Raw genomic sequence first — 20,748 nt, 5'->3', positions numbered from 1 at the left:
CTCGGCGCCGAGGCTCAGGAGGAGCTTGGTTTGGGATGGCGCCTCTGCCACCACCGCCTCTTTGAAGTTGTGGAATCCTGCGCGCGAGGGGGCAGCGAGCTGAGCCGCTGCGAAACTGACCTCAGGGTTTAGGCCCGTGGCTTCCGGTGTGGGGGCCCCGAGGTCTCCTCTAGCAGTGCCGTGGCCGCGAATGCCACCCGCCTCGCCGACCTGTGCGTGGCCCTGTCTGTGAGGCTCCTACCGAGGAACCCCCAGCCGCCCCTCTTCTCCTGCCCGTGCAGTGAGCCAAACCTGCTGGTGCGCGCCTGTAACCAGCTGGGCCAGTTCCTGCAGCACCGGGAGACCAACCTCCGCTACCTGGCCCTGGAGAGCATGTGCACGCTGGCCAGCTCCGAGTTCTCCCACGAAGCCGTCAAGACGCACATCGAGACGGTCATCAACGCGCTGAAGGCGAGTGCTCTGTCCTCGGGGCTCTCGCTGCCGTGTCCCCGGGGGTCTGTTCTCTGTGAGGCGGGCTGAGAGCACGTAGCACCCAGCGCCGAGTCCCGCACGTACCCGAGTCACGATAGGTGTTTGAATCAACGCAAACGGTTCTTTTTGGTAGAAAGGTGAAACATCTCGTCCTTGTCTCTGAGAAAACTCACCATTTGCAAAAGAAAATCCGCTTTTCTCAAGGAATTAAAATTCCAGAATTGAAGAGCCAGGTTGAGGTTACTTGCGCCCGTTACCTGCCTTTGTGAGCCTCCAAAGCAGGCGGTGTGGGCTCGCTCCGCAGGCTCGGCCGTGACCGCACCCCCTGCGTTCTCCTTGCCGCGCTAGGTCCGCTGGAGAACGCGAGGCCGGGGGGAGGCCACAAAGCCCGTTGTTCTGTCCCTGGCCTGACCCCGTTCCTTTGTGTGCTCACATTTTTGGTGTGTGTTTCGAACGAGAGGCCGCACGAGGGCCTGGCCCTGCTTTTGGTGTTTGTTATCAGTCACTGCCAGTCTCAGAAAGACTTGCCCTTGCTCTGGCCGTGGTCCTGCAGCGGTGCTTCTCGGGGCTGTCCCGTGCCGAGGAGCAGCTGGGGTCTTACTCCGCAGCAGAGGCAGGTGTGGGGTGGGGCCCGAGAGCAGCGCTCTGAGAAGCTCCCGGGGGAGGCAGAAGGTGCCAGTCTGTGACCATACAGTAGAGGCCTCTGACTGCCCCCAGGGACGGAGCTGGATTCTGGGTGGGGAGAGTCAAAGAGCGAGGGGCTCCGTGTGACCTGTCTGTCGCGGGGAGGGGGGTGGTCCTGAGATCCAGACGGGGAGTGGGGGCGGTGCGCAGTTAAGTGTTGGGACGGAGTCGGGTGCCTGAGCCGCGTGGCCTGGTCACCTGGCCCGGGCTCTGCTCGTGCGGCTTTTCACTCTGCCTCGCACCCCCAGACGGAGCGGGACGTGAGCGTGCGGCAGCGGGCCGTGGACCTCCTCTACGCCATGTGTGACCGCAGCAACGCCCAGCAGATTGTGGCCGAGATGCTGAGCTACTTGGAGACGGCCGACTATTCCATCCGGGAAGAGATTGTGAGTCTGAAGGCCGCCGCGCTGCCACCACAAGACTTCCTTTCCTTAGAGTGTGTGATTCTGCCCTGGCGCTTGATCGGGAATCTGCTAGGTCCTGGGTCGAGATCCCTCTGCTTAAGCTTCCAGGCCGCGTTCTCAGGGGAGCCTTGCAGGCTTTTGGAAATGACTTGAAACAGCCCTTGCTAACAGGGACCCTCACAGTGAGGTAGTTCTGCAACGCAGGTGAGTAAGAGTGCAGACTTGTGGGCACCGCTCTGTAAGTTTGACTCTTGCCTTACTGCTTATGTGCTCAGCCTGTGCTCCTGCCTCTCTCGGATGCATCGAGCTCAGCCACCATCGGCGAAGCGGGTGTGCACGCCAAACAGATTGCCAAGAGTTCTGCAAACACTTATCGTGAGAAGCGCTGATCATGATACAGGTAGCCTGTGGCCAGCAGAGAGGGGCCCCGAGCGTGTGTGTGATTCACAGAGGGCTCAGCGTGAGCCTGTGTGAAGGGGTCAGCTGCTAAGGTTAGCGGTCCTGCAGCCTCTCATCCTATGAAAAGTGTGTCTTATTTGTCTATCTGGGGAGCGAAGTGCAGTTGAGGCCTCCTTGGGAACTCTGGGGGCAAGTGCCCAGCGTCAGAGCTCCCCACAGCCGACTCTCAGCATTGCTCCTGGGCTGCTGTTGGGCTTGGAAATGAGAGGCTGGGAGCTTCTGAGCCGATGTGGCTCCGCATATAGCTGGACACTCAGGCTTCTAGGGGATCATTTACCGAATGGCTCTGGCCCCTGTGGCCAGTCTGGCTCTTCAGTGCTGAGTGGCGTGGCCTAATTACCACGTGGCCATGCTTTGATGAAGAGCGGGGCTGCCCTGGAGAAGAAAGAAGGTCAAGGAAGGCTTCTCAGAGGAAGCAGACCTGGAGCTGAACCACTGAGCAGCCAGGAGAGAGGACACAGGCGCTTTGGTGGGGACAGGAGGGACAGGGGTGACCAGCCAGGAGAGAGGACGCAGGCACTTCGGGGGGACAGGAGGGACAGGGGTGACCAGCCAGGAGAGAGGACGCAGGCACTTCGGGGGGACAGGAGGGACAGGGGTGACCAGCCAGGAGAGAGGACGCAGGCACTTCGGGGGGACAGGAGGGACAGGGGTGACCAGCCAGGAGAGAGGACGCAGGCACTTCGGGGGGACAGGAGGGACAGGGTGGAAGGTCTAAGAATAGACGTGCAGGGAGAGGTGAGTCCGTTGTGGGGTAGGGGTGGGGTCGCGTGTAGAGTGTGGCCAGGCAGCAGGGCGGGTGCAGCAGGTTCTGGGGATTGTACTCACTGGGGCACTGTTGCCATCGTGGTTCTGTGTGTCCTGAGCTGAGACAGAGGGGCCATGGTCTTCTGTGTGATTAGGTGGTTTTTTTTGTTTTTTTTTTTTTGGTAAGCCTTGTTTATTTTTTTTTTATTTTTTTTATTATTTTTTTTTAAATTTATTTTTGGGACAGAGAGAGACAGAGCATGAACGGGGGAGGGGCAGAGAGAGAGGGAGACACAGAATCGGAAACAGGCTCCAGGCTCCGAGCCATCAGCCCAGAGCCCGACGCGGGGCTCGAACTCACAGACCGCGAGATCGTGACCTGGCTGAAGTCGGACGCTTAACCGACTGCGCCACCCAGGCGCCCCAAGCCTTGTTTATTTTTGAGAGAGCTAGAGAAAGAGAGTGAGAGAGAGAGAGAGCACGCAAGCTCGAGCAAGCAAGGGAAGGGGCAGAGAGAGGGGGGAAGAATCTCAAGCAGGCTCTGGGCTGTCAGTGCAGAACCGGACGCAAACTGTGAGATCACGACCTGAGCTGAAGTGAAGAGTCGGACGCTTAACCGACTGAGCCACCCAGGTACCCGTGGGTAGGTTTTTAAGGTTTTGAATGTTAACCGGTTCCGTGTTGGCTCTTACTCCCTTCTACATGGTGAATGGCATTGCTCAGTTAGCTTCAGTCATACGAGGGGTAAGACAGATCTTCTGAGTTCGCGGTAAATGCTCTGTCTGGCCGTCTGTCCAGCCTGGTGTGTCGTATCGTGCGTCCTGTGGTCGTGTTAGCTGCTGGGCGTCCGTACCTGGACGTGCTGCTTGCCCTGCCCATGGAGGGGCCTTTCTGTCCACGAGGAGTGCAGGTCATAGGCAAGATGGTGGAGCGCCTGTAGCATGGGTGAGGATTGGCAGAGGCAGGGCTCTGGACCCCGGGGGGGCCTCGGGAGTCGCTGTCATGGAGTGCTGGGGGGTTTCTGCAGGAGGTGGCAGTGAGCTCGTCCTGAGAGGATGACGGTACTTGGGGGTGGGCAGCTGGGCGGCAAGGAGGCGGCTCCGTCCGGTGGGAGTAGGGCTTGTATGGCAGAGGCAGTGAGGCTGCTGTCCCGTGTCACGGTGAGAGGCCCCGAGTGCTCAGCTTCGGGGTGAGCTCTGGGCTCGAAGGATTGAAGCCGAAGGAGGGCAGTGATGCGGCCTGAATTTTGGAATGATGCTCTAGGATCACTGTGGAGGGTCGCCGCGGAGGCCAGAGAACGGGCAGAGCAGGTGGGTGGTGGTCCAGGCCCCAGCAGGAGCTCTGGAGGCGCATTCAGGAGGGCAACGCAGCAGGGAGGTAAAGACAGGCAGCTGCGTGAGGGACACAGTCTAGCGTTGGCAGCTGGTGCTGTTTGGGGGGCTTGGTGCCCTAAGAAGGTGGCGTGGGTGGGGGCGAGGGTCTGCTTTGGGTCAGCCCAGTGCCATTGCCCCTGGACAGTGTGTATGGCCCGCAGAGTCCTCTGGAGGGCGTGGGGGTAAATGAGTGGGTGGGGTCCCCTGTGCAGAGTTGAGGGAGGCTGGCCAGAGCAGGAGAACCCAGAGAGCCCTGCCGCCCTGAAGGTGGGCTTGCTGGGAAGGGCTGCCCAGGCTCCGGTCCGTGGCGGTGCAGGGTTGCCATGACCTGGCTGGACCGTGTCTCTCCGGTCTATTCCTGGAGGGCAGTTTGGCTTTCCCCAGTGAAATCTGCAAATCTCAACTTTCTGGGCTCCCTTGAGAATGTGGTGGAAGCTTCTCGCACACCCGAGCTTTGGCACGCGCGTTCAGGTCCTTCCGAGGCCCTCGAGTTGACGCGGCGCTGGTGGCTGTGGGGCCCAGAGCGGCTGCCCTGAGCGTCCGCACCCTGCAGGTGCTGAAAGTTGCCATCTTGGCGGAGAAGTACGCTGTGGACTACACGTGGTACGTGGACACCATCCTGAACCTGATCCGGATCGCCGGCGACTACGTGAGCGAAGAGGTGTGGTACCGCGTCATTCAGATTGTCATCAACCGCGACGACGTGCAGGGCTACGCTGCCAAGACGGTGTTCGAGGTACGGCCCAGACGCGCCCTCGGGATAAGGCGTGGGGTTCTGGCGGGCGTTGCTGCCCTCCCTGTGTCTCCTGCCCACCGTTCTGGGAGGTCCCGGCTCCTATGCTGTGGACACCACCTCTGCTTGAGCCTTATCTCCTGCACGTGCAGGGTCTCCGTTGGTGAGGGGCGTGTGCCCCCTGGAGGATGCTGGTGTGCGCCCGCCCCCGCCTGGGGCCTGAGTAGAGCGTGGCTGTTGTTCCAGGGCTGGCATTGGCCGCATCTCTGCCTTTGGCGCTTCCCTGGTACTGACCTACCTGCTGAAGCGGCGGGAAGGCAGGGAAGGGGCAGATACTAAAGCCGGAGGGTCTTGGGGCAGCTCTGGTGGAAGCTTGCACTAACGTGAAAAACAGGCCGTGCGGGAGGGCGGCCTGAACCCCGAGTGGGCCTGGTGCCTCACCACCTCCGAGCGACTTCACCCTGTTGTCAGACGCCTCCCAGCTCTTCCACCCGTGCCGCGTGCTCCTGTGCATCAGGCTCACAGTGCTCACGGTTCCACAGGCTCTTCAGGCTCCGGCGTGCCACGAGAACCTGGTCAAAGTGGGAGGCTACATCCTGGGAGAGTTTGGAAACTTGATAGCTGGGGACCCCAGATCCAGGTGAGAGACCCCGTGGGAGCCGGGGGAGCACCGCGCCGTGATGCCGGATCTGTGCTTCCTGGTTCTCACCTGGCGGCCGAGGGGAGGTTGACAGGTGTCCTCACCTGCTTGTTGGGACAGCAGGGCAAGAGCACTTCCGCTCCGGATTCGTGTGTTTTTATTCTCGTTCAAGCCGTACAAAAGTCAGGACTCTTGTTGACGATAGATGCGTGGTCACGTGGCTCCCATTGCCACAGGGGAGCATGCTCTTGGGTGGGACAGGAGGCGCACGCCTGCCTGCGCGCCCTGTCCTGCGCGGGAGCGGTTCTGGTCTAGCATAGGGGCCGTTCCCCAGAGCCACTCCTCGCTCGCGCCCGTGGGTGAGGTGCGTGGGCGCAGGGGCAGGGGGACACGGACGACGCGCACCCGCCCCGTCTGTGCCCTACAGCCCCCTGATCCAGTTCCACCTGCTGCACTCCAAGTTCCACCTGTGCAGCGTCCCCACCAGGGCGCTGCTCTTGTCCACCTACATCAAGTTCGTGAACCTGTTCCCGGAGGTGAAGACCACCATTCAGGACGTGCTGCGCAGTGACAGCCAGCTGAAGAACGCCGATGTCGAGCTGCAGCAGCGGGCCGTGGAGTACCTGCGGCTCAGCACGGTGGCCAGCACCGACATCCTGGTAGGCCCCGGTGGCTCGGAGAACCCCTGCCGCACCGTCCCTCGCCCTGGGGCCGGAAGCTGCGGGGCTTTCCGCCGCTGTGACTCCGGGCTTCTTCCTCCAGGCGACCGTCCTGGAGGAGATGCCGCCGTTTCCGGAGCGCCAGTCCTCCATTCTGGCCAAGCTCAAGAAGAAGAAGGGCCCGGACACAGCCACGGGTCTGGAGGAGGCCAAGCGGGAGAGGAGCGCCGCTGTCAACGGGGGCCCCGAGCCTGCCCCGGCCAGCGCCGCGGTGGGTCCCTTTCTGGTGGCGACGCCCGCATAAGCTCCTGGGTCGCCGGGTCCCCGAGATTCGGCACCAGCAGAGCATTTGCCCCCTGGGGAGAATGTGTTGTTAGGTGTGAGGTGTGTGCCGAGAACGCAGTGGTGGGACCCAGCCGAGCCCTCGCCTCTCCTTCACCTCTGACCTCAGAAGGTGCTCCCCCCCAGGCGCCTGGGCCTCATCTTCCAGACTGGCCTTCAGACTGCCGTCTCGGGCCTAGAGTCCCCTCCCATCTCCTCTCTGTCCTGAGTGGTTCAGACGATGTGAGCGCTCGCTTCTTCTGTGGGACTGTCTTGCGTAGGAGGCCGTCCGGCTGCTCTTTGTTCCTGTAGAGTGGACCCACCTCACACTTATGCTGTTCTTAGAGGTTTTCAGCAGTGACTTGGGTTAGGGCCGGTTTCCCTTTTCTGTGTGACATGGTGAGGGCATTCACGTATAAGTGAAGACCTGTCTTTTGATGTGCGTCTGGGGGAGGTGTCATTTTGAGAGTGGTATTTGTTTCTTTTCTCTCCCTGGCTCAAGCAACAGCTTCGTGGGAACACACACGCCAGCCCTGCCCCGTGACCGCCAGCTGGGCGCCATGACCAGCTCCCCAGGACTGTGGGCTTTCTGCTTGTCCGTTCTGGGAGGAGGCCTGGAGAGCGTTGTGTCGTCTCTGGGATCTTGGCCCAGGGGTGTGAATAATGCCTCTTAATGATATCAGGTGGCCTTTGTGAAGAGGAGTGTCAGAGGTGACATGCGCCTGTGTGCAGACAGACCGAGGCCTTGGGGGCTGGCTTGTCAAGGGCGTGATTATGCCTGAGCTGTTGTGCTCCTTGATGGGGTCTGTGGCCTGTCCCCTGGTCTCCTTGTGTGTCCCTTTGACCGTGTGTCTGGCCCTCAAGCCGAGGATCCTGGGCCTGCTGTGAGCCCTCTATTCAGGCCTCACCGGGCCTCCTGGGGAGGGAGGAGGCAGCCAAGGGGCAGTGGGTCTCTGCACGCCTGCCTTGGGGCAGAGCTCGATGTGGGACCTGGGCAGGGAGTGGCTGTCCAGGTGGGTCTTCCCAGCAGAACAGCCTTGCTTTTGTCTGTTGTAACTTTCAGGGCACATATTTGACTTCATTGGACAAAAGATTTGCCCATTGTCAGAAGCGTGTGAATCGTTATTCGGGAACCAGTGGTAAAGATCTTTCAATAGATGGCAAAGGCGACACAGTCCCCGTAACTCCCATGTAGGCTGTAGTTTGTCAGCTATGACAGATACCTTCCTTGCATAATTCAGAGCCAGGTTCAAAGCCACCTGAGTTCTGCTCCTGACCCTCCTCAGGTGGGTAGACTCCTATGGCAACAGTGTCAGTAAAAAACAGTGTCATGTGAGTAGCTGTGCTCCCAGGAATGCCGCTGCAGGTGCAGTGAGGGGCAGGAACCACCTTGAGAGGCCACGTCCAGATGCTGCTGGCTCCTGATACCTCCTCTGACAGCTCCTCTGGGGTCCCCATCCCTCAGGCTCCTCCTCTCCCAGACTCTCCACTTCCCGAGGGGAGCCTCGGCAGGGCTGGGAAGGAGGGGCCGTCACGCAGAGCACACATTTTGTAATGCCTCTTTTATCTTGGAATAGAATTTGTATGTGATATGACATACCTACGATGTAATTTTTTAGAAATTCTTTCACTTAACCTGAAAGAGAAACGGGCAGTTATTTATACTAACGTTGATTTTCATGTGTAACTGCTCAGCACGGCCACACTGGAAGCAGGTGGCCGTCAGAGGCCTGGCCGGAGGTGTGCCTGGCCAGTGCCCAGAGTGGGTGCGCCCACACGCCGGGGGGCAGGGGTGGGGGGCAGGAGGAGAGTACTTGGCCTCCCTCAGCTGTCCCTTCAGGGTAGTTGTGTTCTGGAAAGAGGGACGTGGCTTAAGCCCGACCAGAGTGTGAGTGCAGTAATGTAAAATGGCACCGGGTGCAGTCTCGGATAAACTGATTTTGACCTTCACGAATGCTCAGTGGGACATTCAAAGGTCACTCAAGGCAGAGCGGCTCATCCCTGGTTCTTGCGGCGACATGGCCCCTGGTCGTAAGCAGAGCCCCACGTGTTTTTAGGGGTGCGGGGTCAAAGTGTGAGTGTCAGCTTGGTGAGTGGTTTGTGTTGTGCGTGGCCCTCGGTGGCTTTTTCTTTTGCCTCGGATCAAAAAGTAATCATTTAAAGAAAAAGTGGTCTGTAGGCTTTTCGTCTATTTGTTCTCTATAACTCCATAAGGCCTAACACGTGGCTAAACCAAGAATGCACCCAAAGTAGCTTGCCCACTTCTTTGTCTCTTCAAACTCAGTCTCACTCTGGAACGTCGACAGTAACGTGCGTGGTCTCGTTTCTTTTTGATCTCTTTTATGGCAGAAGTGTTTTCAGAACTTTTTTTCCCCATTCAGATGATCGTCACGGAAAAAGGTTGGCTGTCTTTGCAGTTGTGTGAGATGGTGACTGATCTTCAGACTTGGCTCTGGGGTTGCAGTCTCCCCTCACGTGCCGGGCCCTTGCCCCGCGCAGCCTGGCCGCGATCCCTGGAGGGGAAGCGCGGGCACTCGCGCTTGCTAGGCCATGGCGTGCCCGGAGGTTCCCCGCTCACCCTCTCCCTCCCTGTTTTCCAGTCCACACCTTCTCCATCGGCAGACCTCTTGGGTCTGGGGGCCGCGCCCCCTGCACCTGCAGGCCCCCCACCGTCCTCCGGCGGGCTGCTCGTGGATGTATTCTCAGACTCACCCTCTGCGGTCGCGCCACTGGCTCCCGGCTCCGAAGACAACTTTGCCAGGTAGTTGGTCTCCCGTGTTCTCGACACAGGGACTCTTTCCTGCTCTGACCGCCCGGGGCCCACGGTCCGCATAAGCTGGTCCTTACTGCCCAGGCCCGCCCTGGAAGAGGTCAGGGCACCGGCCTGCTGGGTGGGGTTGCTCCAGAACCACCCCCACAGCTCCGCAGGTCGTCAGTTCTCACGAGGTGCGGGTAGCTCACTGTCACCAGGAAGAGCGGGTGGAAAGGAAGAGCTTCAGGCACTGGCCGTCCGCGTTTCCGAGGCGCATGCTGGCCTCTCACCCGCCTGCGACTGTGCCCCTCTGGCTCCGCACCCTGCCGTGCGGTCGCGCCCCTTCTGGCCCCGACGTCGGTCCCTCTTTGTGTGTGCCTTGCGGGTGCCCAACCTCTGCTTTCTTGTTAACACACACTCTCGGTCGCGCCCTCAGTCCCAGCCTTCCTGTGTCCCGAGGCGCGCACTGCCCCCCACAGCCAATGTGGTCTTTCTGGCTTCCTGTCTCACCTTCCTGGAGGCGCCACGTGCCTGGCTGTGCATAGCCCCCACTGCCCACGAGCCCCGGACGGGCCCCTGCACCCCCCGCCGCTGCTCTGCTCAGCACGTTTCTCTTCCTGCTCCGTTAGCTGTGCGATTCCATACCTTTCCCCTGTTGGCTCTCTGTCCCTCGAGTCCCTGCCGGTCTCAAGTCCCGCAGGGGGTGTGGGAGGGCTCGGCCTGGGTGCGGGGGCACGCTGGCCGGAGAGGAGCACCTTTACTGAGCGGCCCCTCGTTCTCCGGAGTCTGACGACAGCAGCGGGACTCGTGCACTTGTGCAGTTTCCCTGTGTCTTGGTGTCCGTGCTGCATGCGAATTCTTACTTCCTGCTGCTCGTCGAAGATGACGAGGAGAGGTGGGTTTGGACGGGTGCGCGTTGCCGTCGGTGGCTTCCAGAAGTGCCGCGTTGGAGATTGAAGAGCACTGCAGACCCCAGGCTGCGAGGCCCTTGGTGCTGGAGTGGCGTGCGTCCCTGGGACAGTGCCTGCTCGAAGCTGGGCATGCTGGTCTGGGTGGTGGCCCGGGGCAGGGGCTTTCCCCAGCGTTCTTGGTCCTTGCTGTGTGTGCAGGTGCACATGGTGCCTGGCCACGGGCTTCCTCGTGTGCACGACGAGGTGGGAGGCCTGGGGGGCGGGTGTCTACGGTGGGAACCCTTGGAGCCATTTACTCGGCAGCTTGCCCGCTTCCAGGCCCCCAGCCCAGGGTGGGGTGGTGGTGGTGGTGGTGGTGGTGGTGTGTGTGTGTGTGGTTCTGGCTGTCTGGGCCGTGCTGTGGCCTCAGAGGGGTGGTGAGGGGTCTGCTGTGGGCCGGGTGTAGGTGCAAGTGAAGGGTGCTTTGGGACCAGCACCGCTGGCTGTGGGGGAAGGTTTGCATTCTCCCGAGGCTGTCACAGGTGCTTGTTATAAACCTATAATCCCACAGGGTCAGGTTTTGGTTGGGGTGACCCTTTAAGAAACAGCTATCCAGCCAGCCCTTGACTGTCACCTAGTGGGCCATCAGTCAGCGCCCTTGCCATCTCCTTGGCAAATGTCAGATTAAAGTGGTTCAGCCCAAACCAGCAGTGCTATGTGCGCTACAGGGCCTTGGATCTGAGGGTGGGGCACTATGGGCTGCCCCCTCCTCGGGTCTGCAGGGGCGGGGATGTGAGGGGCTCTGCTGCCCGGTCACTTCTTTCTGTCCCCTTGGGCTCAGTTCTGGGCAAGCGTGTGCAGAAGGTTGTGCGTACGGAATGGACTGCATTTGACCTTGTGAGGCTTCGTGTGGGGCTCGAGCTGGAGAGAGAGCCCGTGGTGTTGAGATGGGGAGTGCCGGATGAGGCGAAGGGCAGCCTTGGGGTCCCAGGGGAGCACGGCTCCGTGGAGCAGGTATGGAGGGAGGACCAGGCCCGACCGTCTCTGAAGGAGCTGCGCCTCCTGCTGCCTGTGCTGAGACCATGCTGGACGCCAGGGGTCGTGTGCACACGTGAGCAGCACCGAACGTCATCTGCGGGGTGCCCGCAGGCCCTTTGTGCGAAGCAGGAGGGGGGCAGGGAGTGCTGACTCTGAGCTTTGCCAGGCCGGCAGCACGGTGGGACTTGGAGATTTTGGGCCGTGGGGGCTGCTGCCATGGGGCGTCTGTCTCTTGGTCCCCTGGATGCCCCAGAGGGCTCCACGTGGCCCTGTGCCGCCCCACTGCCCGCTCTGGATCGTGAGTCTTTCGTGTGCGGGCTGCGGTGCTAGGAGTCACCCCCCGAGTTGTGGCCAGCACCCTCCGTCAGATGGGACAGCCTGGGGTCCGGCTGGCCTGGGAGTGTGTGCTGCGCCCTGGGCCACCTGAGGGAGTCGTGGAGAAGCCGGCTGTTGTGGACCAGCATGTTCACGGGCAGAACACCGACCTGCCCCCTCCTGTGCGGTCGTGTCTCTGGTGCTCCGGTTCTGTCTCTGGAGGGCGCTTTCACTGGTGTTCCCTTGAGTATTTTCCTACTTTTCCTTTCTCTCGTGTCCCATAGAGGTTTTTCCTGGCCTTTTTGTTTGTTAAACCCTTCTTCAAAAAAAATCTTTATATTTTCATTGGGTGCCTTGGAGTGACTCACATGCTGTCCCTTTTCTCTAGGTTTGTCTGTAAAAATAATGGTGTGTTGTTTGAAAACCAGTTGCTTCAAATTGGATTGAAGTCTGAATTTCGGCAGAATTTAGGTATGTGTTTAATTATTTAACAAAAAAACTCTTCACTCAGATGATATGGGCAGAAAATATTTGTAAGTCATACATCTTGTAAGGGTTTAGTCTCCAGGATAGAATATATACAGAATTTGAATTTAACAGCAGAAGAACAACCCCATTAAAAAATGGGCAGAGGACTTGAACAGGCATTTCTCCAAAGAAGACAGACACCTGACCAACCAGCACCTGGAAAGATGACCACATCACTAATAATCAGGGAAGTGCCGATCAGAAGTAAGGTGCCGCCCCACGCCCATCAGGATGGCGGCTGTCGAAACAGCAGGGACCACACGTGTGCCGAGGATGCGGCGGACGGACCCTCGGCCCTGTCGGCGGGAACGTGAGCCGGTGCAGCTGCCGCGGAGGACAGTGTGGTGGTTCCTCCAAACTGGAACTGGAACGAGCGTGTGACCCCCAGTTCCTATTTCCCCAAAGAACCGAGAGCTGAACAGATAGAGGTGGTCTGTCCGCTCCCTGGACGGTCACTCAGCCTGACGAGGAGGGACGTTCTGACACCTGCCACCACATGGGTGGACCCAGGGGACGTGACGCTCACGTGTGATCCACTCACACGAAGCCCCTGGAGTCTCCAGATTACCGAGACAGAGTGGATGGTGGGCGCCTGGGCTGGGGGTCAGTGTTTCAAAGGGACAGAGTTGCCTTTTGGGAAGATGGAAAGTTCTCGAGACCGAGGGTGGGGACGGCCACACAACAGTGTGAATGTGCTTAGTGCCCCTGAGCTGTGTGCTTCGAGTTGGTGAAGACAGTACTTTCTACGTTTGTGTATTTTATCACAGTTTTTTTAAAAAAGCTTGTAAGTCTGCCCCTCGGCGCCCTCCCCCCGCCAAAGAAAACTATGTCTGCTGACCGTTGGGGCGCTGCTGGGGGGCTCTTGTGGACTGACAACTGCCCGCCTCCCTCTTGGGCACCGTCTCTGAGCCTCGTGAGGACCCCGTTTGCTCCGTAAGAGCGAGTGCCAGTATGGGAAACGGGACAACTGGGACGCCTGCCCTCTAGGGGTGTTTAGGGCCATCGTGAGGATTACCAGAAACCTCCTGGGAGCTCTGTGCTGAAAGCAGGGGCTGAGGCGTCCTTCTCGCTCTGGTGAAGGTGCTGCGCTCCGGACCCTGACAGTCCCCACACCTAGTGGTGGCGATGTCAGCTGGGGGAGGGGTGGTGCTGGACAGTTTGTTCCCCTCCAGGGCATTGGAAGTCCATTTTCCACTCGAGTTCAGAGGGCATAAACGTGTTTAGAAACATTTGTGTACGCGTTTCTGTTGCGATGTTAAGTAACTGATCCCATTGGAGCACCCGGCTCATGAGCTGCCGTGGTGGGGGCAAGGGCCATCGCTGTCGGGGACGCAGGTCTGGCCTGGCCTCCCCGGAGGTCCCAGGCTGGGCAGGGTCCCAACAAAGGCACGCTCCCCCTTAGATGGAGAGCAGGAGTTACCCCAGTAGGGGAAGCCGCGACCCCATGTCCGCCTGCGGCGAGTCTCTGGAACTGATCTGACAGCAGTGACTCTGCTGTTTTTCACGGTTAACATTCAGGATGTGCGTGAAAGAAATTGTTTTCTCCCTTCTAGGTCGGATGTTTATATTCTATGGAAATAAGACCTCCACGCAGTTCTTAAATTTCACTCCAACACTGATCTGTTCAGACGACCTTCAGATGAATATCCTTGGTCTCGTGTGTCTCACGCCCCAGCACATGGCCATTTGGGATTTAGAGGAGGGCTCTGAGGAAGTCATTCTTTATCAGACGCGGGATGCTCCCCTGCTGCTGTAGCGCCTCCAAGTGGCCCTTGTGTTTATAGGGAGCTCGTGGTCACGCGTGGAAAACTGACACTCGGGCGTCTGCTCCCAGGTCATTTGGTTCCTTGGAGTCGCTTTTGTTTTCCCTTATTTAGCTCTCCTGTCACATTATTTTTAAGTCCCTCTGAGCTCTGGTTTCCTTCTCTGGGAGTCTCCCTGAGAGCGCAGCCGCTGAGAACAGGGTGACCAGGGCCTGTGACCGCCCGGGGCCCCGTGCCGCGCCCCCCTGGGGTGAGCTGTGCTTTTTTCCAGCAGCCCTCTTCACAGCGGAGCCTCGGCCCTCAGAGTACCAGAAACGTGGTAGAACTCTCCCCGCTAGTGGCAGCTTTGTAGCCAAATATCTTTCCTCCAGGGATAGGCCGACCGAACAGAGCGAGGGTTAAGAATGCCCCAGCTTGACCGAGAAGGATGCTGCTTCCTGTGCAAGAGGCATGCGAAGCAGCCACCCACCTACCACAGGCCAGGTCCGTTTTGATTTTGAGATAAACTGGAAACAGATGCTAAAGGAACTAAAAACCCGTATATGTAGGATTGACTGCATTAAGGGTTTCTTTCGAGATCAGGAGCGTGAACTCGGACTCTTACGGACCCCCTTTGAGAAGGTTTCAGAGCTTGCTCGGCTCAGGCACGTTTCCCCAATGTTGGCATGGCCTCCTTGACACCTGCACATCTGAGCTTGCAGACCAAGCCTGTGGACCCGACCGTGGACGGTGGCGCGCAGGTGCAGCAGGTCGTCAACATAGAGTGCGTGTCTGACTTCACGGAGGCGCCCGTCCTCAACATCCAGTTCCGGTGAGGACCCGTGGGCCTGTGGGCTGAGCCAGCAGCCGGCTCCTGCCTGGAGCTGTGGGGGGGGGGGGGGGGGGGGGGGGGGGGGGGGGGGGGGGGGGGGGGGGGGGGGGGGGGGGGGGGGGGGGGGGGGGGGGGGGGGGGGGCTGGCATCACACACGCCATGCCTGGGCACAGCTTCGTCCCTGGGGGCCCTTGGTCCTCGCTGAGCCTCAGCGTCCTTCCTTCAGAGGGCATCCTGAGGGCCGAGTGGGCAACCCCGGTAGATGCCGGCACCCGCGTGCACGCGGAAACTCGAGGCCGCTGTGACCTACGGTTCTGAGGGGCCCACGCTGCGGCGTCGGGGCCAGCTGGGTCCGGGTGCCTCTTCGTGCTTGCTGCTCCGGTCGTCAGCTGCAGGGGGCCGCCCAGGGGTGCATCGCTGTCTAGTCCCTTCTCCAAGCACACACGCCATCGTGAGTCTTTTTTAAAAACCGCGTGTTGTGCTGCCGCTCGGTTCACTGCTGTCCTTTTTCAGTGAGCGTGACGGCATGTGTGTGAAAACCCGGTTCCCTGCAGGTGTTTGTAAGGTTAAAGTTTTGGGGGCTTTCAAATCAGAAACACCGAGAACCGAAGACCGTGTGCTTTGTAGAATTTACGGAAACCGACACGCAAATGCTTGTTTCCTTCTGTAGACAACCGCTTTCTTTAGTCTCTTCTCGTGGAAGAAGGAAAAACCGTACACAACTTAAGCCAACTTGGAGTTGTAGGAAATGGGCTCTGGGGGAGAAGTGACGAGATGGTGGGAATTCGTGCCCAAGGTCTGTCCCTGTCCTGGTCTCATGAGCCCAGCGGGGCCTGGCCAGAGCACCAGCCCCCTCCCGCCCCCTGGACGTGTGCACAGAAGCCGGTGATCGCCCGGCTCGTCGGTCTGCACACTGAGACAGCCCAGGCCTCTCTGTGGCTCAGTGCCCCCCTTCCAGAACACTCGACCCCCACGCTGTCGACAGCTCCCATCCACAGGCCCTCCCTGTGCCCCATCGATCAGCAAACTAGGAATTTGATTCTCTAGTTGAGTTTCAGATTTTTTTCGGCTGTCCATTCACTTTGCTCACCACGTCTCTCTGTGTTGCCCGTAGGTATGGGGGGACTTTTCAGAATGTGTCCGTGAAGCTGCCTATCACTCTCAACAAATTTTTCCAGCCCACAGAAATGGCTTCTCAGGATTTCTTTCAGCGTTGGAAGCAGCTGAGCAAGTGAGTGGGTGGGCGCAGGGGCAGGGCCCCCCAACTCTGACCTGGCTCAGTGTGGTGACTCTTGTTTCTACCTCACTAGTTCCCAACAGGAAGTGCAGAACATTTTCAAAGCAAAGCATCCGATGGACACAGAAATCACCAAAGCTAAGGTAAGGCCTGCTTGTGGGCGCTCCCAGGGTGGGGGGACTGCCTCGGGCTCTTCAGGGAGGCCGGTGGGGCTGCTGTGCTTTTTTGCGGTGCCCGGTCCACTGCCCCCCGCTCCCGTCTCTGTTGCGCAGATCATTGGGTTTGGTTCTGCGCTCCTTGAAGAAGTTGATCCGAATCCTGCAAATTTTGTGGGGGCTGGCATCATCCACACCAAAACCACCCAGATTGGATGCTTGCTGCGTTTGGAGCCAAATCTGCAAGCCCAGGTCAGGCTTCTCCGGGGAATCGCTAAGTCCGCGTAAACTGTGCCGTCCCTGTGGCAGAACGCGTGCACGGCGAGATCTGTAGGCCTCAAGTGTAGGAGTGAGTCGCAGTAGAGCTGCACGCCCGTGTGGCCGCCCCTGCCACACTGACACATGTGGCGTCTCTCTCGCCCCAGGGAGTGCCCTGACCTCCCTTAGAGACCGCCGCCGCGGGGCCTGCCGTCAGGCTGACCTGGCCCCGAGCTCCAGCAGCGGTGGCCGCGTGGCCCTCCTGTGCCAGATGTGCCCCGGTCGGCTGACCTGGTCCTCCTGACGGACACCCGGGCTGTGCCGGTGTGGGGCCGTTTTGAGGAGAGCTGCTCTGTGCCTCTGTGTACATACCTGTTTTCACTTCGCCTGGGGGCCGCCTAGGCGGGAGGGCAGGCTCGCAGGGTCTGTGCGTGGGTAACTTCGCGAGAAGCTGCCCCGTCGCTCTCCGGGGCGGCTGCCCGGTGTTGCACGCACCGCGGCCCACGGAGATGCCGGCTGCTCCACGCACACACTGGCGCTTGTTGTCGTCGGGCTTGCTCTGTTGGCCTCGGTCCGTGAGACGGGGGTGCTCCGGGGAAGGGGTGGGCACGCGAGCTCGGGTGGCCGTCTGCCGCCCCGAGCCCTCTGCCGAGCGCGCCCGCTGACCTGCCGTGTTCTGTTGCAGATGTACCGCCTCACGCTGCGCACAAGTAAAGAGACCGTCTCCCAGAGGTTGTGCGAATTGCTGTCAGAGCAGTTTTAAATCGCCGAGGATGCGGGATCAGGCTCCTGTGTGTGTCGGTGTCTCTCCGTGTCTGCTGTGTGTCCTCCTTGCCGTGCCACAAATAAACAGCCCAGTCGACAGGCGCCTCTCAGCCCTGCTTCTCAGACCTTTCGGGCGGGGCCGGGGTGGCCGGGGTGCGCGTCAGAAAGACAGGCTGAGCCCGCACTGCGGCCGAATCGGAAGGGAGAGCAGACCCGGGGACCGGTGTCTGTGGAGGTCAGGACCGTCGTGTGGTTCGGTCTCCCGATGACAGGAGGTTACCGGTGTGGAGGAGGGCGTAGATTGGTTTGGAATCGTGCCGAAACGCCGCTGCTGCGTGGCTGAGAGCTCCCCTCCGCTCGCCTGAGAGAAGCCGCAGCCGGATCTTGACGAGCCTCTTTGGCCGTTTTGGGAGGCGACGCTGGGTGCGGCAGCCGCGTGGCCAGGCCCCGGGTGCGCGAGCACAGAGCACTCGGACTGGGCACGGCACCCACGGCAGGGCCCTCTGGGGTGGGGTCGCAGTCGAGAAGTTAGAAGCCCTGGTGTTTGGCTGGCGCGGCTGCCGGCGAGACTGCCGACGCTGGCCGGGCTGAACTCCGTGCGGCTCTTGCCAGCCCTGTGGCCGTGAAGGGACACCTGCAGCACTGACCGTCCCGGGCCCCTGCGGCACGGCCTGGTGGCCACAGGGCTGCTGGCCGCTCTAGAGGGGGCGTGGCCGGCTTCCCTTATCTTTGGGTTTTAGGTAAGTTCACCATAACCATCGTGGCCTCGGACTGGTCCCTGCTTGTGATCAGAGGGTTAAGTGTGGGTGGCAAAGCAGATTCTGGAAGGTGAGCTGTTCCCTTTTCCTGGGTCGTGGGGACCTTGTGCCAGGGGAGGAGGGGCTCTGGGTGTGGTCAGGGAGCGGAGGGCCGTGCCCAGAGTAAGCGGGAGCCCGGCCTCCGCAGGCTGTTCCTGTTCTCGGCTCTCCCGAGTCCTTGGCTCTCACATAACGTCCCTGTGTGCCAGCTGCCAGGGACAGCTGTCCCTGTGTGCCTGTCTGCACCTGAGGTGGCCGGGGCAGGGGCAGAGCTGAGCCGGGGCCTGTGTGCACCACGTGGGTGGTGGGTGCTGGCTGGCGGTTTTTTCCTAAGCAGACACGTCTCCTGTCAGCACCTGAAGGCCCAGGGAGAGTCGGGGTCCTCTGTGGGTTCCCCTGGTTTATCAGCAGGGACTGGCCTCCTCGGAGACAGGCCGTAGGGGAGCCGTGTGGGGTGGTGAGGGGCACAGATGGCCCTTTGCTGTGGCGCGGGTCTCAGGGAGGCCCCCGGAGGGGGTCGCTGTCTGGGTGCCGGTGCCACCGCACCCACTGCTCTGCGTGGGTGTGGGTTTCGGGGCTCACGACTGCCTCGGGGGTGTGGGAGACGACACAAAGTGGAGCTCGTGGGCCGGCCCCTGTGCGTTGACCAGTGCTGGTTTATTCGTAGCAGTGGGTTTGTCGTGCGCGGCACATGTGGCGCCCCTCCCCGGGGTGAGATGCCGGCTGGCGCCTGCGTCCGCCCTCCCTTCCCTTCCCCTGCGGTGGGATCCTCGCGGCCCTCTTCGCTGCGGCCCGGTGCCTCTTCCCCGCCCATCCCTGCTCAGGGGCCCCGTAGCTCCCGGGACCTGTGCCCCGTCTTCTCAGGCCTCCTCCTAGAGTGGCCTTCTCACTGCCCCCACCCAGGCTGTTTCCCGGGCCCAGTTCTGGCAGGGGCGGGTGGCCACCATCACAGGTTGGGAGGCCGTGAGGATGACCGACGGGCGTGCTCAGGGGGCCACCAGTTCATTCCAGTCTGTTGGGCTCGCTCAGCGTCCGCAGCCCTTCTCGGCAGTGCACTTCCCCTGAGGTGCCCCGCCGAGCCGGGTGCGGGGGCTCGTTGAGGCTATGCCTCGTGGGAGCAATGGCGGGGGGGTGGGGGGCTGCCGGGCACGACAAGTCAGCGTCGGGGGGTGGGAGGGGGCGGGTGGTGTCGAGAGCAGCGCTTCGTCCTCACGCCCGGGGTCTGTGTCCCTAGTCCCCACAGCGTCGGGGGTGGCACGCACAGCTGCTGAACATCTGCAGCGTGAGCACCAGCCGCTGTCCTTGTGCTCCGGGGTCTGGGCAGGGCAGCACGACCTGCTTCTCGTAGGAGCTGAGAGGGTAGCAGCAGCCGCAGTTCACGTCTACTTGCTCGGTGTGAACGTTGAAACTACAAAGAAGCCACAGCCGGGAGCTTGGGTCAGGGCCGTTGCCCCGGGAGTGCTCCTCCTGCTCCTCCCCGACCGGCCCCGGAGTGCGACCCCTGCTCCTCCCGGACGGCTCCAGGGAGAAGGGCGGTGCCAAGTGCCTGGGCTAAGGGGGCCCTGAGGAGCGTGCCCCCTGCCCTTGCTGGCCTCCCCAGCTCCCGGGCAGTCAGGAGAGGGTCTGCCTTTGCCCCAGGCAGGCTGATGGAGGCAGGGCGCCGGCCTGGCCACCTGACTGGCTGGCACGCGCTCAGATGGGGGAGGCTCCCAGCCTGGGGCCAGCAGCTCACCTGGCGGAGGAGGGGCAGAAGCCCTCACAGCGGGTCACCGTCACGTTGGCCGTGCACCCCTTGTACGTGACCTCCTCCTGAAGCTCCGTCACCGAGCAGATCCCTGGGAGGCAGATAGGTGTGGTCAGCTGCCAGCCCTAATGCACGGGTGGGGGGCGACACACTCTGACCCTCCCAGGGGGCAGGAGGAGTGAGGCGGGGATTCACGAGGCTCCCACGAGTGAGGAGGGAGCAAGCTGCGAGCTTCACAGCTGCTGCTGCTCGCAAGATGTCAGGACGCCTGCCTGCCCACAGTGCAGTCTCCCCGGGGCCCTCGCCCCTGCACTATAGCCCCTGCCCCAGGCCGTCTCCCCTTGTTCCAGCGCCGCTGCCCTCGGACCTCACAGCTGTGCATGGGAACCAAGGCTGATGCTCTCTCGTGTGGTGTGTTCCTTCCGGAAGCTGGCTATTTTGGGGGTACCCCGAGGTCAAGGGTTTCCTGATCCCTGCTGAGTTACACTCAGGCTCCTACCCTCATGGCCCAACACTGACCTGTGCACATGGGCGTCTCTGGTCAGCTGGGACCAGAGCCGGGGGGAGCGGGGAGGATGTGAATATCCTGGAGGAGAGAGACAGCATCTCGGGAGCCCCCTGCAGGGGTCTGTCCTCTCGGAAGGGGCAGGGAGGGGCCCCAGCAGACAGTCTGGGCAAGCCGCCGCTGGCACCCCGGCGGCAGGCAGAGCAGCGCCGGCGGCAGGCAGTGCAGCGCCGACATCAGGCGCTGCCCGTGCGGAACGTAAGGGAAGAGGTTCAGTCTGCCGTGCGGCCTGCCGACCCAGGAGAAAGGAGGCTTGCTGGGGAACAAAGGAGATCCCATGCCACGATGCCCAGTGAGCTGCTGTCGGCAATGTGTGGGGAGGGCTGGATGGAGCCCAGCCGTGTGGGGAGTGCGGGCTGGGAGAGAAAGGCACGCCCAAGAGGTCCCAAAAGGTTGGGAGAAAGGTAAGAGGCGGGGGCCCCAGGGGAGAGACCGAGGGTACACTCCAGTCACCAGGCTGCACTGGAGGAAGCCAAGGTGGCAGAGTGGGGCCCAGAGATCCTCCTCACCTGGGGACCTGGTTGGAGAGGAGGCCAGGGGTGAGACGGGGGTGCCCCGGCTCGACCAGGACTCCGCAGTATGGAAGGACGAACTTCCACGGCTCGGGGTAGAGCCGGGCAGGAACACGGTGGTCGGCT

General features: G+C 61.1%; 1 protein-coding gene across 3 annotated transcripts in view; it reads left to right on the top strand.

Moving 5' to 3' along the window:
* Positions 1 to 17,114, top strand: part of AP2A2 (adaptor related protein complex 2 subunit alpha 2) — a 91,385-nt gene extending 74,271 nt beyond the window's left edge. For 2 of the 3 annotated variants that reach the window (XM_045486378.1, XM_045486377.1), the window contains exons 9-22: positions 282 to 450; positions 1,404 to 1,541; positions 4,692 to 4,874; positions 5,414 to 5,511; positions 5,939 to 6,170; positions 6,274 to 6,441; positions 9,092 to 9,252; positions 11,875 to 11,957; positions 13,568 to 13,657; positions 14,465 to 14,588; positions 15,704 to 15,820; positions 15,900 to 15,969; positions 16,099 to 16,233; positions 16,925 to 17,114. In XM_045486378.1, coding sequence (XP_045342334.1) covers positions 282 to 450; positions 1,404 to 1,541; positions 4,692 to 4,874; positions 5,414 to 5,511; positions 5,939 to 6,170; positions 6,274 to 6,441; positions 9,092 to 9,252; positions 11,875 to 11,957; positions 13,568 to 13,657; positions 14,465 to 14,588; positions 15,704 to 15,820; positions 15,900 to 15,969; positions 16,099 to 16,233; positions 16,925 to 17,002 — 1,846 coding nt within the window. In that variant the 3' untranslated portion in view covers positions 17,003 to 17,114. The remainder of the gene's footprint in view (positions 1 to 281; positions 451 to 1,403; positions 1,542 to 4,691; positions 4,875 to 5,413; positions 5,512 to 5,938; positions 6,171 to 6,273; positions 6,442 to 9,091; positions 9,253 to 11,874; positions 11,958 to 13,567; positions 13,658 to 14,464; positions 14,589 to 15,703; positions 15,821 to 15,899; positions 15,970 to 16,098; positions 16,234 to 16,924) is intronic. The other variant, XM_045486379.1, reaches the window with a different exon arrangement.
* The last annotated feature ends 3,634 nt before the right edge of the window (positions 17,115 to 20,748 follow it).

Source organism: Leopardus geoffroyi, chromosome D1 (assembly GCF_018350155.1).
Source record: "Leopardus geoffroyi isolate Oge1 chromosome D1, O.geoffroyi_Oge1_pat1.0, whole genome shotgun sequence".
In the NCBI taxonomy this organism is placed as follows: domain Eukaryota; kingdom Metazoa; phylum Chordata; class Mammalia; order Carnivora; family Felidae; genus Leopardus; species Leopardus geoffroyi.
This window is presented reverse-complemented; position numbering and strand designations above follow the sequence as displayed.